At 40.7% G+C, this 14,790-nt stretch overlaps 1 protein-coding gene across 2 annotated transcripts; it reads right to left on the minus strand.

Annotated features, from left to right (window-relative positions):
* Nucleotides 1-821: 821 nt before the first annotated feature.
* Nucleotides 822-11,723, minus strand: LOC105007253. Of its 2 annotated transcripts, none has more exons than XM_010866105.4 (8): nt 10,505-11,723; nt 10,189-10,376; nt 9,840-10,039; nt 9,631-9,730; nt 8,600-8,962; nt 6,113-6,269; nt 2,859-2,983; nt 822-2,447 (listed from the first exon to the last, which is right to left on the minus strand). In XM_010866105.4, exons 1-8 carry the CDS (start codon nt 11,061-11,063, stop codon nt 2,076-2,078), a joined length of 2,064 nt encoding a protein of 687 aa, XP_010864407.2. In that variant the 5' UTR covers nt 11,064-11,723; the 3' UTR covers nt 822-2,075. The 2 variants fall into 2 exon arrangements, with proteins under 2 accessions (XP_010864407.2, XP_010864405.2); XM_010866103.4 differs by having other exon boundaries at nt 823-2,447; nt 10,189-10,379; nt 10,505-11,721.
* Nucleotides 11,724-14,790: the final 3,067 nt, after the last annotated feature.

A 14,790-nucleotide genomic window follows, 5' to 3' on the forward strand; every position in this document is an offset into this window, starting at 1 on the left:
CTCAAAACCTTCCTTTTCAAAAAAGAAAAAGGTGCAGCGGTCTCTTAATTTTTCTGGAGCTGTATATTTCAATTATGGCTTTTATAAAAAATTAAGAGTTCGCACTGCTAGCATAACATCCTGCTGCTAGAAGAACGGTAATGAAGCCTCGAATGGCCATCACTAAACAGGAAGCCTGGAAGTGAGCGAAGGCATAGGCGGAGTTTGACATTCGAGCCAGGGAAAAATAAAAAATGAACACATTTTTACTAAAGCAGTATATGAAATCAGATGTATTACCTACCACCATTTAGTTGTTTTGTGTTATTTAAAATAAAAATGTTTAAACAAAGCAATTATTCCACTCATTTTTTTTTTAAAGTCTTCAAGCTAGGTCTGGCAAAGATAAAAGTACCTAGAATTTAAAGGTCTGATCCTTCGTTGACATATTCAGACATTAGATGACCAGTGGTTTGTAAATGCTTATTCCTCAGGGTTAAATGTAGTCAGTAGGCCATTCATATTCCAGCTCTAAAACGGTTCAGACAGGTATATCCAGTGCAGTCAGCTTCTCCAGTCGGGGGGGAAGGGGGGAGACATGCCCCTCCCAATGTTAGCAGACACATTTGTCCCACCACAATATTAAGAACATTTTGCTAACATTGTAAATGCAATCCTGTATAAAAGTCAAATACAAAATTTACTTTGGTACCTTGTCAAATAAATACATATTTGACAGTTATAAAGTTGTAGCAAACAATAAGCCGCACGAAAGTTTGCGCATTAAATAAGTTATCACAAATCGGGAAAATACGCCAAGTATTATTTATAATTTACATTTGGACAGTGAAAACATTTCTTTTATTTAAAAAATACCACAAGACATAAGACATCACATATCATTAGCAAGTTAAATACTTAAACAATTGTGAAAGTTATCTAAAAGTACAAAATAAGGAAAATTCCTTGTCAACAAGATTTCATAGAATTGTTTATGAAAGTATTTGCCTTACGCATGTAAAAATTCAGTGAATAATAGACAAAGACCACTTTTTGTTCCATCACTATTCAGTTCTGTCTGACATGTTTTGGTTATATTACTAAAATCCAGCTAAAGAATCTGGGGTTTGGGGTGTTTATTCAACCTTTACTGTTGCAAAATATTTTGTTTGTCGCAAAATGTTACACAAAAGAAACCAGTTTACTCCAAATGCTCTTCTAGATTACGTAAAAGCTAGAGATGTAAGACACCGGAGCAGATTCTAGGTTTATATAACACCCGGGCAGCAGGAAGCAGGTCAAGATACAACCCAGCACAATTGAAACGAAGCGCACGCGCATTCCTCCACACCATTCTAGCAGCATTAATGTCAGCTTGCAACGAAAGCAAATCTCCTCATCTTAATGGTAATCCGACAGCAGACTACACAATGTTGTATCCGACCCAGTCTGTTCCGGATCTCGGATAACCGGATTTTGATATATCAGTGAATCAGTAGCTAGTGAGATAGATAACAGGATTTTGATATATCAGTGAATCAGTAGCTAGTGAAATAGCAAGCGTGTATTTGCATTTTTCCATTAGGTTATGCCTACTCAAGTGTGTGCTGTTAAAACTGGCCCAGCACTCCCTCTTAATTTTAAAACTACTGAGATTGGATGTTTCTGGGTTTCTAATCTTACAAGTCCTTGTAGCATCTTGGGCACCTGTGAGCTTAATAGAAGTGGTTGGCCGGAGAAAGCATTCCCTCCAGCCAGCAGTTTGGACAGGAAGTAGTGCATAATTGTGTGTTTCGGAGGAAACATGCCTTGCTCTTAATAATCTGCTTAGTTTTAGGCACAACTTGCACATTTATATATCATGGATTTTGTCATGCTCTGAAGTGGAGTGATGACTCTAGGGTTCTGCTCAACTAATTCCAGAGGCTTATTGTTTTAAAAAAAAGTAAAAATGTAAGCTTGGAGTTTGGAGTAAATGATCGCAGCTGCAAAATATTTAGCAACAAACAACAATTTACAACACAATGGGCGGAATGAATACACCCAAGTGAGATTGTGGGGAGTCAACTTCACACCTGGTGGGCCCGTGCAGTGTGTCAGGAGGACATGTGCAGCCGTGACAACAGCTCCAGCACTTTCGACCTTTTGCCACTGGGGTCGTCGTGGTTACCACGCGGGGTCACCTCTAGCCCGTACAGGTGCTCCAGGAAGCTGTACAGGCAGGTCAGCTGCTCCGGGTAGCCCAGTTCAAACACGCGGAGCAGCTTGAAGAGCTTGTCCAGGGCATTGCTCAGGCCCTCCTCTGGTAGAGGGATGGCCATCCTGTCAGCTGGGGACAGGATGCATAGCTGCCGGCCAGGGGTGTCCAGCGAACCCACGCTCACTATGTAGGGATGAGAGTGGGAGACAGACTCGGGGCCCTCCAGGGAGCTCGGGTCACAGAATAAGGAGGACACCTTGGTGTCAATCTGTAGAGGAAGAAAGGGCTTTCAACAGGACACACTGGTAAAAGTACAAGCCGGTCGTGTGATCAACCCTTACAAATGGTCAACCTACTGAGAAAAAACTATTGATCTGACCTTGTCTGAAGGTGACCTAATCCTGCCTAGGACTTATCAACACCAATCACACACTGAACAAGGTTAAGGCGTTCAGCTGGTGGGACTGGGAGTGCAACGTTCTCTCCGTTTCTATAGGAAAGAATCTGTTGTCACTCACGTTTCGTCTCCTAAACCAATGACTTAGCCGCAAGGAGATGTCAGACGAACAAACAGATTTTACTTTGACCCTTTCCTTCCCAGTTGTCACAGGGTAATTGGTAATCTACAGCATGTGGCACTGACGTGTGGCCTGAGTTCAATGAAGTGTTGGTTGCTCACCGGTAAAATGTCCACCAGGTAGCGAATGGCTTGTCTGATGCTGGACCGGCAGGGTAAGGAGGATCGGCAGGCTGTCGGGGGCAGCACGTAGAGCAGGACCTTCAGCATGGTCAGGGTGTACGAGTCTGCAAAGGAGATATGTCACTTTTTTCAACTTCATACTCCTTGTGTGTTTGGGTTTCTCTCTCTATTTCTCTCTCTCTCTATTGTAGGGCCTCAAGGTTACCATCTCTCTTCTTGAATAAATATGTCAATTTTATATTTTTGTCCATAAATTAACACATGGCAATCACTGTCCTCTTCCATTTTCAATGCTACAAACAGTAATTTTGTTATAATCTGTAAAATTTTACATTTAATTACGAAAACACTGGAGACAGGTAGCCTATGTTATAGCAATAACTAAAAAGAGAGAATTCGTTTTTTTCTTTTCTTTGAGGGATCATAACTAGGTAGCTAGTCATAAGATTGTTCTCTCTCATTCTCTCCATGGTAATTTGTCTCAAACGGGTAGAAATAATCTCAGTAGATTGCATGATGGCACATCCATCTGATGTTCGAAGACAATTTGCAAAGGTGGATGACAAATGTTCATGACCTGATGCTGTCAGACATTTCTAACTTTGCCAGCATGTTTTGGGATTTATGATCATTTCAAACTATAAGTTGTATGTAGCACAGAGGCCCTATCAGATGGACCAACAATACAGAATTTCTTGATAACACTTCATCTGTTGTGGGAATTGATTAACTTATTATACAAAATGAATAGATACAATCCATTTTCATTACAAACAACTGTAGATATTTGTTATATTATGAAAAATATTGTGAAAATAACTACATTTAGGAAAATAGGGCATCTTGGAGACCATAACCCTAATGCTGTTTTACAAAATTAACTAAAACTGTCTAAACTGTGTTTTCTCTAAATTAGGTTTAATGTTTGGTGTATAATTTGTTAATATACACAATGTAGTGTGAATGAAAGTTACATTTTTTGTTTTTTTGTCTGATAATCATCTGTTTACATCCCAATAGGGCCTCTTTGAGACCTCTAAATTCTAACCCTAACTCTATTTCACAAAATGATCTAAAACAATATCTTAACTCTTTTTCCAGCTGTATATTGATTGATGATTTAGAACATGCTATGATATAGCATGAGAAGTGTAAATGTAAACAACATCATTTTAATGTTCTCAGATAATCATACTTTTACAACCCAATAGGGCCTCTAGGAGACCTCTCTTAACCCACACCATAAATGTCCCTAAATGCACAAAGCCGAGAATGCAGCAAAAATAACAATAGGCAACATTTCCAACCTGGTAACCTATTTACTGAACACTTGTATCTACAAGATATTACAGTATGAGTCAATATTACTGTGGAATTTTGATGTTATTGATCCTGCAAATTACCATTGAAAATGTTCAATTCATTCATATTGAACAACCCCTGACCTCTGTGAAAAATATGAAAGCTTAACAGTTGAGACTGGTGCTTTGGATATGTCAACAGTGGGCTATGTCTGAAGAAATGGTTGAAGTGGCTAAGCTAAAACGTCATTAAATAGTTATCAAGATGTATATACAATGTTGACTAGCTGAGACCACACTAAACATGCAACCATACCAAAATAACAATAGATAACAGTTTGGAACTTTTAAATTGTATCTATAGATTGTAACAAGAGGAGAATTTTACAGTGGAATTGTTCAGTTATTGATCCTGCAATTTACCCATTTAAATGCACAATTTATACTTAAGGAACGACCCCTGACCTCTTTGAAAAATATGAAACCATTAACAATGAGACGGGTGCTTTGGATAAGTCAACTGGGGGCTAAGTCTGAAGGAGTTGCTGAAATAGCTTACCTGTATCTTAATTTAAGGCCAAGATATGACCAAAAACCGGCATACAATTTTGACTGTTTGTGACTGCACTAAACATGCAACCATACCAAAATAACAACAGGTAACATCTTGGGAGGATTAAATCTAGCAACTCCACACTGTTATCTGTAGGTTGGAAACAGATCAGACAATTCTACAGTGGAATTCTTCAGTTATTGATCCTGAAAAGTAACCCGCAAAGCATTCAATTCATCCTTATGGAACGACCCCTGACCTCTGTGTAAAATATGAAAGCTTGGGAGTTGAGACTATTGCTTAGAATATGTCACCTGGAAACTAGTCTTGAAGGACTTGCTGAAGTAGCTTGCCTGTATCTTTATCCAAACCCAAGATAAGGCCAGAAATCTATAGAATTCTTATGAAAATCTCCATACACTGTTGACCTTTTGTGACTGCACTAAACATGCAACCATACCAAAATAACAATAGATAACATTTTGGGAGGATTAAATCTAGCAACTCCACACTATAAAAATTCTATAGATTTCTGGCCTTGGGTTTGGAAAAAGATACAGGCAAGCTACTTGTGATGTTGCTGGATTTTATACTCCCATATAACAAATTTGTAGATTTGTTGCATTATCTTGGGTATTGAACAGGTTAAAGGTAAGCTACTTTTGCCATTACTTACATATGTTGCCAATTGTTGTTTTTGCAGCATTGACTGTTTTTTCTAGTCAGGGTTATTTATGGTAATGGCCCTATTGGAATGATAAGACATGGTTCTAACAGCAATGAAGGTATGTTTTTGTCCTCCCCACTTCAAACACCATGTCATATAATGTTCAAAAATATCTATTAACATCAATTTAGTTTTGTGAATTAGGGTTAGGTTAATAGAGTCAATTAGTTTTTGTTTAATTGTATTACAGATTTCTAGTTTTAATGGTTTGTAGTTTACAGGACATCATTACAAATAGACAGGAGAGATATGTAATCTTGCAAGGAATAATTTTTGGTCATGTGTATTTTTTCATATAAAGCTGTAATGGCACATTGACATGAATGAGAAATATTTCTAAGTCCAGAGTGCAAAGAGGCCCTATAAATATTGAAGTAGCCAAGATGCCATTAATGATTGATATATTCTCTCTTTCTCTCTCTCTCTCCAATTCGGAAAAGATAACAGGGACAAAGTGTCATTCTCTGTTGACAAATCACGCATCTGCACAGTTCTTTTTAAGTACTTTTTTTGTTGTTGTTGAATGTCTAGCAAAATATTGATAGATATATTCATTATAAATAATGAATGAATCATTGTTGCGTGTTGAGAAATGCCTGTGATAAGGATGATTACATTTTACTATAATCGGTGCATTCGTATGCTCTCTGACCTCCTTGCTGTGCAGCAGCCTGTTGGAGGAGTGCAGAAATGTCCGGGTGTTTCTCCTGCTCGGTGATCTGGTAAACCCGGGGCAACACAAACGACGACCACTGGGCCAGGAAGGAGTGGCCTTTACCAGGGAACATCCTCTCAAACTCCAGGTCAATCTGAACAAAAAAAAACACACATCAATCACAATCAATACATCTCAATGAATGGGTTTGTTCATGTTCCATTCTCAAATCCGGCTGTTTCTTCTTGTTTTTGTTGAATTATATAAAGTTATAGAAATACTGACAGCAAGTTTCCAAAATGTGTGTGTGTGTTTAGACATATTTTCTGTTACGGCTGTGCTAGTCAGAGTCACAACCTTTATGCAGCGTACTCCGATATCAACAGAGAAGCCAGCCAGCAGCAGGGCTAGCACTGGCGTTCAGGTTGTAGCAGTACAAAGGACGGGATGAGGATATGCAAATCTGGATAACAAACAACCCAAGCTAGGCTTTCAATTAACCCTTGAGCGCACCTCAGGCATTTATCTAAATTTTTCTCTCATTTTTTGGCAGAACTCTTATTTTTTGTTACATTTTTGAAATCCAATGTCTTTAACTCTTTCATGTCTTTCATACTCGGTTTATGAATTTTGCACCCTCTTGACACCTTCGTGGAAAAAATTGTCCCATTGACTTCCATTAAAGCAATTTTTTTTATCTCACTGCCATTAGAGTATAAAACCATGCATTCTGTAATGTAAGCATTCCATTTTGAAGAAAAGAGGTGATATTTGAAATTTTGACTGTATTCCACCACACACACACACACACACACACACACACAATTTCTTCCATTGGACTACAATGGGAAAATGGTTGAATCTGGTAGAAGAGTTTTTGTGTGCACATGTGCGCGCACGTGTCTGTGTGTGCGCGTGTGTGATGGAATACAGTCAAAATTTCATCAAAATGAAATGCTTACATTACAAAATGCATGGTTTTATACTCTAATGTCAGTGAGATAAAAAAAATTGTTTTTAATGGAAGTCAATGGGACATTTTTGTCCACGAATGTGTCCAGAAGGAGTATCTGGCACTACATAAAATATACTAATGCAATCAAATACATTTTGTGGCCAATCTTTGACATATCCAAGACTCTAATCACCACCAAAGCCCCATGCCCCTACTATTTATTATATGGAAAAAATATTTTTTATGATTTTTTGTAATAAATAATGAGGTAATTCAAACAATCAAGCTGGCATTTAAAGGGTTAAAATCCTGAAAATTTTTGAATGTTTGGTTGTTTTGAGCAGGTTTTAAGTTGTTTAAGAGATTTATGGAAAAAAAAAACTGGAAAAAATATTAATGTATAAATATTTTGTCAGTTTATTGTACGTGTACATTTTTGTCCACGAAGGTGTCCAAAGGGTAGTACATTTGAGGGGCGCACAAGGGTTAACTGATCTTGAGATTTCTAACAGCAGAAATGCAGCACAAAGCACAATATCATTTTAAAATCTAAACCTGGTAGCACACACAAATGTTTCCTCTTATGTCACTCTCCCACAGACCTCAGTTAGATGCAGAACTTGTCAGGAAGGGCCGGTCCATTAAATAGTCGCCGCATTACACTAGAACTCCACTACAGCCGTTGCCTAGCCACGAGCGATGTCACCATGACAGTATACACCAGACAACCCACCAAAATCAACTTCCATACACATAATGGCCGTGCTTGTCAGCCATCCAGAGTCACACCTCAGCACTCTCTGAAGCTTGGATGCTGCAAATGGACACGATGCAACACAAGTCGTCACTGGCTCTAGTGTATCACCGGTTAACCAGCTGGTTGAGAATTAGGCTAACCAGCAATGTGTCCTCATTATTATGGCCAGATTACATGCCCACAGGGTCTAAGGCACTTTAGTAACAACTGGTTGACCGCAACAGTCTAGGTTCAAGAGTAAAAAGGCCGATATTCACTTGAAACATTCAAAAGCAAAGGATCCTCAAAGGGCAATTGGTTCACATAGAAAGTGTACGGATCTTGATATGCCGTATTAAGAAACGGTTACTGGATGTAATCACAACCAGCTGCTAAAGCGCAGGGTTGAATTTGCAAGCATGCGTAACAGGAACAACCAACCAATCAAATGTATTTATAAAGCCCTTTTTACATCAGCAGTTGTCACAAAGTGCTTTTACAAAACACCCAGCCTGAACCCCAAGGAGCAAGCAACGACAATGTTGACGCACAGTGCCTAGGAAAAACTGCCTAAGAGGGGCCGAAATATAGGAAGAAACCTAGAGAGGAACCAGGCTCAGTGGGGTAACCAGTCCTCCTCTGGCTGTGCTGGGGGGACATTTTAAGTGTACAAGTTGTAATAATTAGCAAATGTATATGGGTTTCATCTAACACAAAGAGAGTTTGCCAGTAAGGCCCTGTCAAAGCCCATCTACCGAGCATCCACAGCTTCCTCCATAAAGACAGTACTCACCGTGGAAGGCACGTCCAGGAAACGTGGGTACTCAGCTAGCACATCCCTCATACTGGGCCGTGCGTTGCTGATCCACCGCCTGCGTGCGTTGAATGTGAGGTCCATTGCACCGTGGATGGCCGGCAGATTCCTGGTCAGCGGCCTGGTTCTCTTCATCAGGTCCACCCACCGCTGGGTCTCTTCATTGGACTGGCTCTCTGGGGGCCCGGGCCCCGTTCTGGGCCCTGGGGGGTCTGCCACACCCAGCTCTGGCCAACGTCTCTTCAGCACATACTTCTTCTTGTGGGCCTCAAGGGTACGTCGGGAGTTGCGCAGGCGGGTCTCAATGTAACCCGTACGGGACAGCGGGTCGTACAAATGTTCCTGCACGGTGGTTGGGAGAGAGATGGGAGAGGAAGAACGGTGTGTTCAGTGGTTGACAATACTGTGAAGGACAGAGGAGTCCCTTTCAAATCCTACACTTATAAGCAAAGAAGTGTCTGCGGTTCTGTTTTGTTCTGGAAGCTCAACAGCCCAAGGATAAAGACAGATTCCTGCATGTGAGATCCCAACACGTTGCTGCCTACAAGGAATCCGCTGTCCCATTATTGATCAACTCTGTCTGGTCACTGTTGTATCCCTTCAATTGAATTTATCCTGCCTGTTCATATAATCCTCTTGCATAGACAAATTGTTAACCTACAGACGAGCGAGCTAATGTCATTGTTGACCTACAGTCGTGCGAGCTAATGTCATTGTTGACCTACAGTCGTGCGACCTAAAGTCATTGTTGACCTACAGTCGTGCGAGCTACCAAACCCAGTAGCTAAGCACTGTAATTTTGTTACGCACCTTGAGTAGGAATCTACAAAACGGTCTAAAATGTGATGAACCGATGGCTCTACACGCTATTCAGAAAGCTGACCTTTCACTGAACAGCTTATGTATCAATGTCTATACCGAGGTGTTTATTTTTAATGGCTGACACAACAGAAGAGACTGTGGTCCCAGCATTGACTACCTGCCCGAATAAAGGCTCAAATAAAACCCACAATGCCATTGATGCCAGCGGAGGGGGCACACAGCCGGAGTCCTGGGAAGAGCTCCACTATGTTCTCTGCCAGCATGGTCTTCTGGGCGGAGGTGGGGTAGCTGCAGGACAGGAGATACTATGTCAGAAACACCAGCAAAACAGGAGAGCCTCTCTGATCAGCCCCCATCCCCCTTCCCATCTCAAACACACATACGATCAGCTCCTCACAATCCAAACTCCTCCACGATGAAAGACACAGAGAACTTGATGAGCTTCCGGCGGGACAGCTCGCACAGACAGCCCTCCCTCTCGTACTCGCGGGCCACCTCGGGGCACAGCTGCTCCAGCCAAAGGCGCAGGCGACCTGCAAAGTCTTGGGGGCCGGCCTCAACCTGCCCCCCCCCGAACTCACTCTCCTCCATGCCACTCTGTGAAAGACAGTGTTTACATGAGATTAGGATTCGGGCTCACAGCCCCAGCTATATTTTAAATAATTTAGGTCAGTAAAGGCAGAGGCTAATGTTATGGTTTATGGTATAGCAAGGTCGCATTTTCAGGACTGAGTAGCTACGCTCACATTGGCCGGGGCAGGGACAGCAGGGGCGCCCTCAGACATGCAGCAGCTCCCCATCTCGGGTTGCTCTGTTTTGACGTTGGCTGGGCTGAAGCAGGGGTGCAATGTGTCTTCAGGCTTGGCAGACATCCCGTCCTCCAAAGGCAAAGCCGAAGTCCTCTGATCTCCTTCATGCAGCCTGTGGTCATCGGCTGCTGAACATTAGCAGAGAGGAGACAGCACAAGTCAGGAAATCCAGGGAGCCTTCCCAACTTAAATGTTTAGTTTCATAGTAAAACCAAAACCTGTCAACTGTCACAAAAACCGAGTCAGGACTTACAGTGAGCCGTGGCACCCTCGTCAATGAGGGCCATGTCCTCGCTGTGCTCTGTTTTGTACACTCTGTTCATCAGCTCCCACTCCTCTGGGATTCCCATGCCCGGCCCCTCCTCGAAGTCCACCATCACCGGCCCGGCCGACACCAGATCAAACGGGTCGGGCAGGCCAGTGCAGTCCACCACCGCATCCAGGGTTGGGGGCTCCACGGTGCTCCTCTGTAATGACTGGGAGGAGGCTGAGCAGGTGGTCTGACCCGTTATGCCCTTAGTGTTGCCGCGCCCACCACCAATACCCCTTTGACCTGTGTTACAGAACAACCCTGAAGACCCAGCATGTGCCCTCCAGTCAGCACGGCCAGAGCCCTCTAATCTCTGTTTCACCGCCAGGGAGTCCAGATCCCTCTGGGTCGCGGAAGAGAGGCCCTGCTGCTGATCCCCCTGGGGCCCAGTTAACAGACGGACAGTCTCACACAGCACAGTCTCCACTGCTGTGCGCACTGCCTCCTCAATGGCTCCGCCAAGTCTGGCCCTCAGAAAGCTGATGGACAACTGGACATCCATCTTGGAAAAGCTCTGCCTGGCTGTCACTGTGGGTAAGAGTGTCCAGGATTTGTCGCCGTCAGGTCTCAATAGGGTGTAAAATATGTGGTTTGTTCAAAAACGGGATATTATATTTTAGAAAATGTTTCAGAATAATGCTTCGTCTATTCCTCCCTACTAATATTATGATCACAACACATCTATGCGTCTCCAACTACGAGTTTCCACAGATACTGTTGATCACAGATTGGGTAATAATATAAAGGTTGCTTAAAACTATCATATTAGATACTAAACCTGTCTGGTCAGCTCAAAAAATATACATATCTAGTTAGTTATCCAGCGCTAGCTAGCTAACTGTGCTACCAACAAAATAAGCTAGACAGCTAGCTAGCTAACGATATAATGCTAACTAACAATGTCCTGCTTAGCTAGCCATCTCAGTTAATTTAAGTAACCGATTCGTTCAACTAACGTCGTTAAAATTCTAGTCCAAAATAATAAATATTTCCCGCGGTATTGGGACTTCGAAAAAATAACTGGGGTGCACAGACCCTAAATATTCGTTTTGAAGCCTGCTCATCTAGCTAGCTAGCCCTGTTGCATCTCTGCATCGGTCTTCGTCCCCTAAATAAAACGTCATAAGCTGTAAGGCTAACAATTATGCAATTTTTCTCTCTCCGGAATAAAAGTTACTTTCAAAATACTACGCAGAATATTAACTTGCAGTTAATTGATTTGTAAGTATTGTGATATAAAAAATTATAGTTATTTCTGTAACAAAAATCATGACTGCAAGCACGGTCTGTAAATAAATGCACTACATGTTTGCCCTAAAATACCTAAAATACTAATATTCCAATGAAAACAATTCCTTTTTTTCCCATTAGTTGTAAAATCCTTGCCGCCGAATAGTTTATCCACCCCTAAAATAGTATTGGCTGTTTTTAAGCGTTATTTAAATCCTTATGACAAATAAAATAACCCTACTGAATCACTGAACTTAACTATATTTTTTCTATTTTATGTACCACTATTTATATTTATATTACACGTTTTCAATTGTAATTTAAAGTTTTTCGTTCCTGACTCGTTTGTAATGTTTCAGCCTCTGTTTTTTGCCTGGGGAATACAGTATTTTTTCTTTCTAACTATACACCCCCTTGAACTTCACATTTTTCTTATCAGTGCCTCTGAATTTCATGCATTAAAATTACATTTTAAACTCAAGGATTTGTTATTATTGTCAGCTAAATTATATATAAAAAAATACAAAACTGAAATATCCCTACTGTATTAGTCTCCATCCCATGACTTAACTGGTGGAATTGACTTTTGCAGTAATGTATCTCACAACTTTGACCATTCTTTTTTTACAAAACTCTTTAAGCTCTGTCAAGTATCTTGTGGAGCACTGAAGAAATTCCAATGCAAAAACTCTGACAACAAAATGTGAAATAGGTTACATGGGTGTAAACTTTCTAATTATGTTTAAAACAGGTGGCACCACTGATAAAAAAAATGAACAAAACACTATAAAATAAACAACACACCTCTTGTAATTTTTTTGACAATATATTGTACTCTTTGCAATGTATAGTACTTCATTAATGATTCAAAGGAATCAACCAAAATGACAGTCAAATTTGCCTAGTCAGAGCATTGTAACTTCACAATTTTATGTTTGACTGTTTGACCGTCAAATAGAATTTTGGGAAATTTGGATTATTATTAAATTCAATAGATTCAGTATTAAACACATTAAAGGTGCCATTAGTTGTTAGACTATGTAGAATTGCCAGAAATTGGCTTCATAACAATGTTCCTAGTTCCCCCAAATTACACCTGGTGGTGTATTTAAACTAAAACAGTAACTGTGAAAAAGGGGAACCATAGGGAAATGTTGGGGAACCTTTGATTTATAGCACACAACTTGACAAAAAGAGAAACCAAATTAATTGATTTGGGAATTTATTTACTTTACAGTTGACCACAAAGGGGCGATAGGGGACAGCTAAACTCTCTTGAACCAAGTCTCCATATAACAGGAAGTGACACACTTCCACTAGCATTTGACCAATATAACAACACAGCATAGAAGTTTAGACACATCCATATATGATGTAGTCGGTGGTTTTGCTTTATATGTAGTGTGGGAGGGACTTCCAAAAACATTTATTTTGCTCCTTCATTGTGATAGTGTAGATCAATAGCAAAAACCCATATGTCCTAAATTATAAATTAAGTCCACTCAAAAAGATGTTGAGAAAGTGAAGGGGTCTGAATACTTTTCAAAGGCACTGTAATATACACAGTAAATGTAATTGCTTGATTATGCACAAGTGTACAAGGACCATTTCATTTGTTACAAGCCAATGATTGTGAACACTCACTCTATTAGACTCCGCTCATTGATTATCTTTCCACAGTTTCAAGAGGAAAGTTGAGAAAAGCAGTTGGTGAAAACCCCTGCAGGGCAGTATTTATCTCTGCATTCTGATTGGTTCCATTTGATTGGTCCCAGAAAACAATGGGTTCTGTTTGATTGGTCCCAGAAACCGATGGGATGGGCCAGAGCCAGAACAACCATGGGTGAAACAATTCAGAAAATGTGTCGAAGTTCAATATAATCCAATTGCCTTGTACCACAGCCCTTCAGCATGACATAAACAAGTGGTTCACAAACATTTGAAGTTACTGTACCACTACAAGAATGTTGCTCAGCACACCTGAAGAACCTCGATATGCTTTTCACTAATAAGCCATTGGTCAAATAGGTCTTCTCAAGTACACCCCAGAGTGCTAGTACCACTGGTTGGGAAACACGAATGCCTGTAAGAAGGGCGTGGCTAACTAAACAATAAAGCAAACCATAAGGCAGAAGATTCAATTTGGGTCATCAGGCAATCCAGCCTTGTCATGAGGGTTAAAAGTCCCACCCACTAGACCACAATTTAAGTTGGCCGTTGCCTTTAAAGCGATGTCCACTGCTAAAACAGCTTTTTGGTCCCTAGAGTTCTAAAGCCTTCTAAATGGGGCACAGTAAGCTAACCCACTCAATGTGCTGATTAAGGATAGCGTGTAAATCACCATGAGAAAAACGTGAAAACCTCACAGCAACTTCTACATTTTATTTTACACAAATTAACCTGCATTCTCACATTTGTTTTCCTGCTTTGTAAAACCACGAGACCGATAGTTTAAAATTCGGTTTGCATTCTCATCCAACACACTCAAGGAAAACATTTACTTGGGTTCTGCCCAGACCCCGTCCCAGCACTAAGTCTCAAAATCCCTGACAATTTTAATTATTTTTCAGTGGGGTTTTTATACTCACATACAGTATCAAATCCCATCCTATGACTGCCACCCATGAGCTATAACGACCCCCCCAACCCCACGATATTTGCTTGCCTGGCTACTTGAAAGAAACAAAAACTGAAAAAACAAAACTACTCCACATTAAGTTCTTGTTAACAACAGCTGTTCCATTTAAAGGTCATTGTTTTATTTTCTTCTGAACAGGGCTTCTCTGTAAGTGTAGCAAGCTGAATGGTCACAGCAGTTAGTACAGATGGGACAAAAATAAGGTATTAAAAAAAGATGAAAGACAAAACCCATAATGTACCCCTTCATCCGCTGAGTGCAGTCAACTCCATAATGCCAACAATGAAGTAAACAGAGATGTTGATTTTAAATCTGCAAATTCAAGCTTCAGCAGTGATAGAAGAAAAAAACATATTGACAG

Source organism: Esox lucius, chromosome 11 (genome assembly GCF_011004845.1).
Source record: "Esox lucius isolate fEsoLuc1 chromosome 11, fEsoLuc1.pri, whole genome shotgun sequence".
Classification (NCBI taxonomy): domain Eukaryota; kingdom Metazoa; phylum Chordata; class Actinopteri; order Esociformes; family Esocidae; genus Esox; species Esox lucius.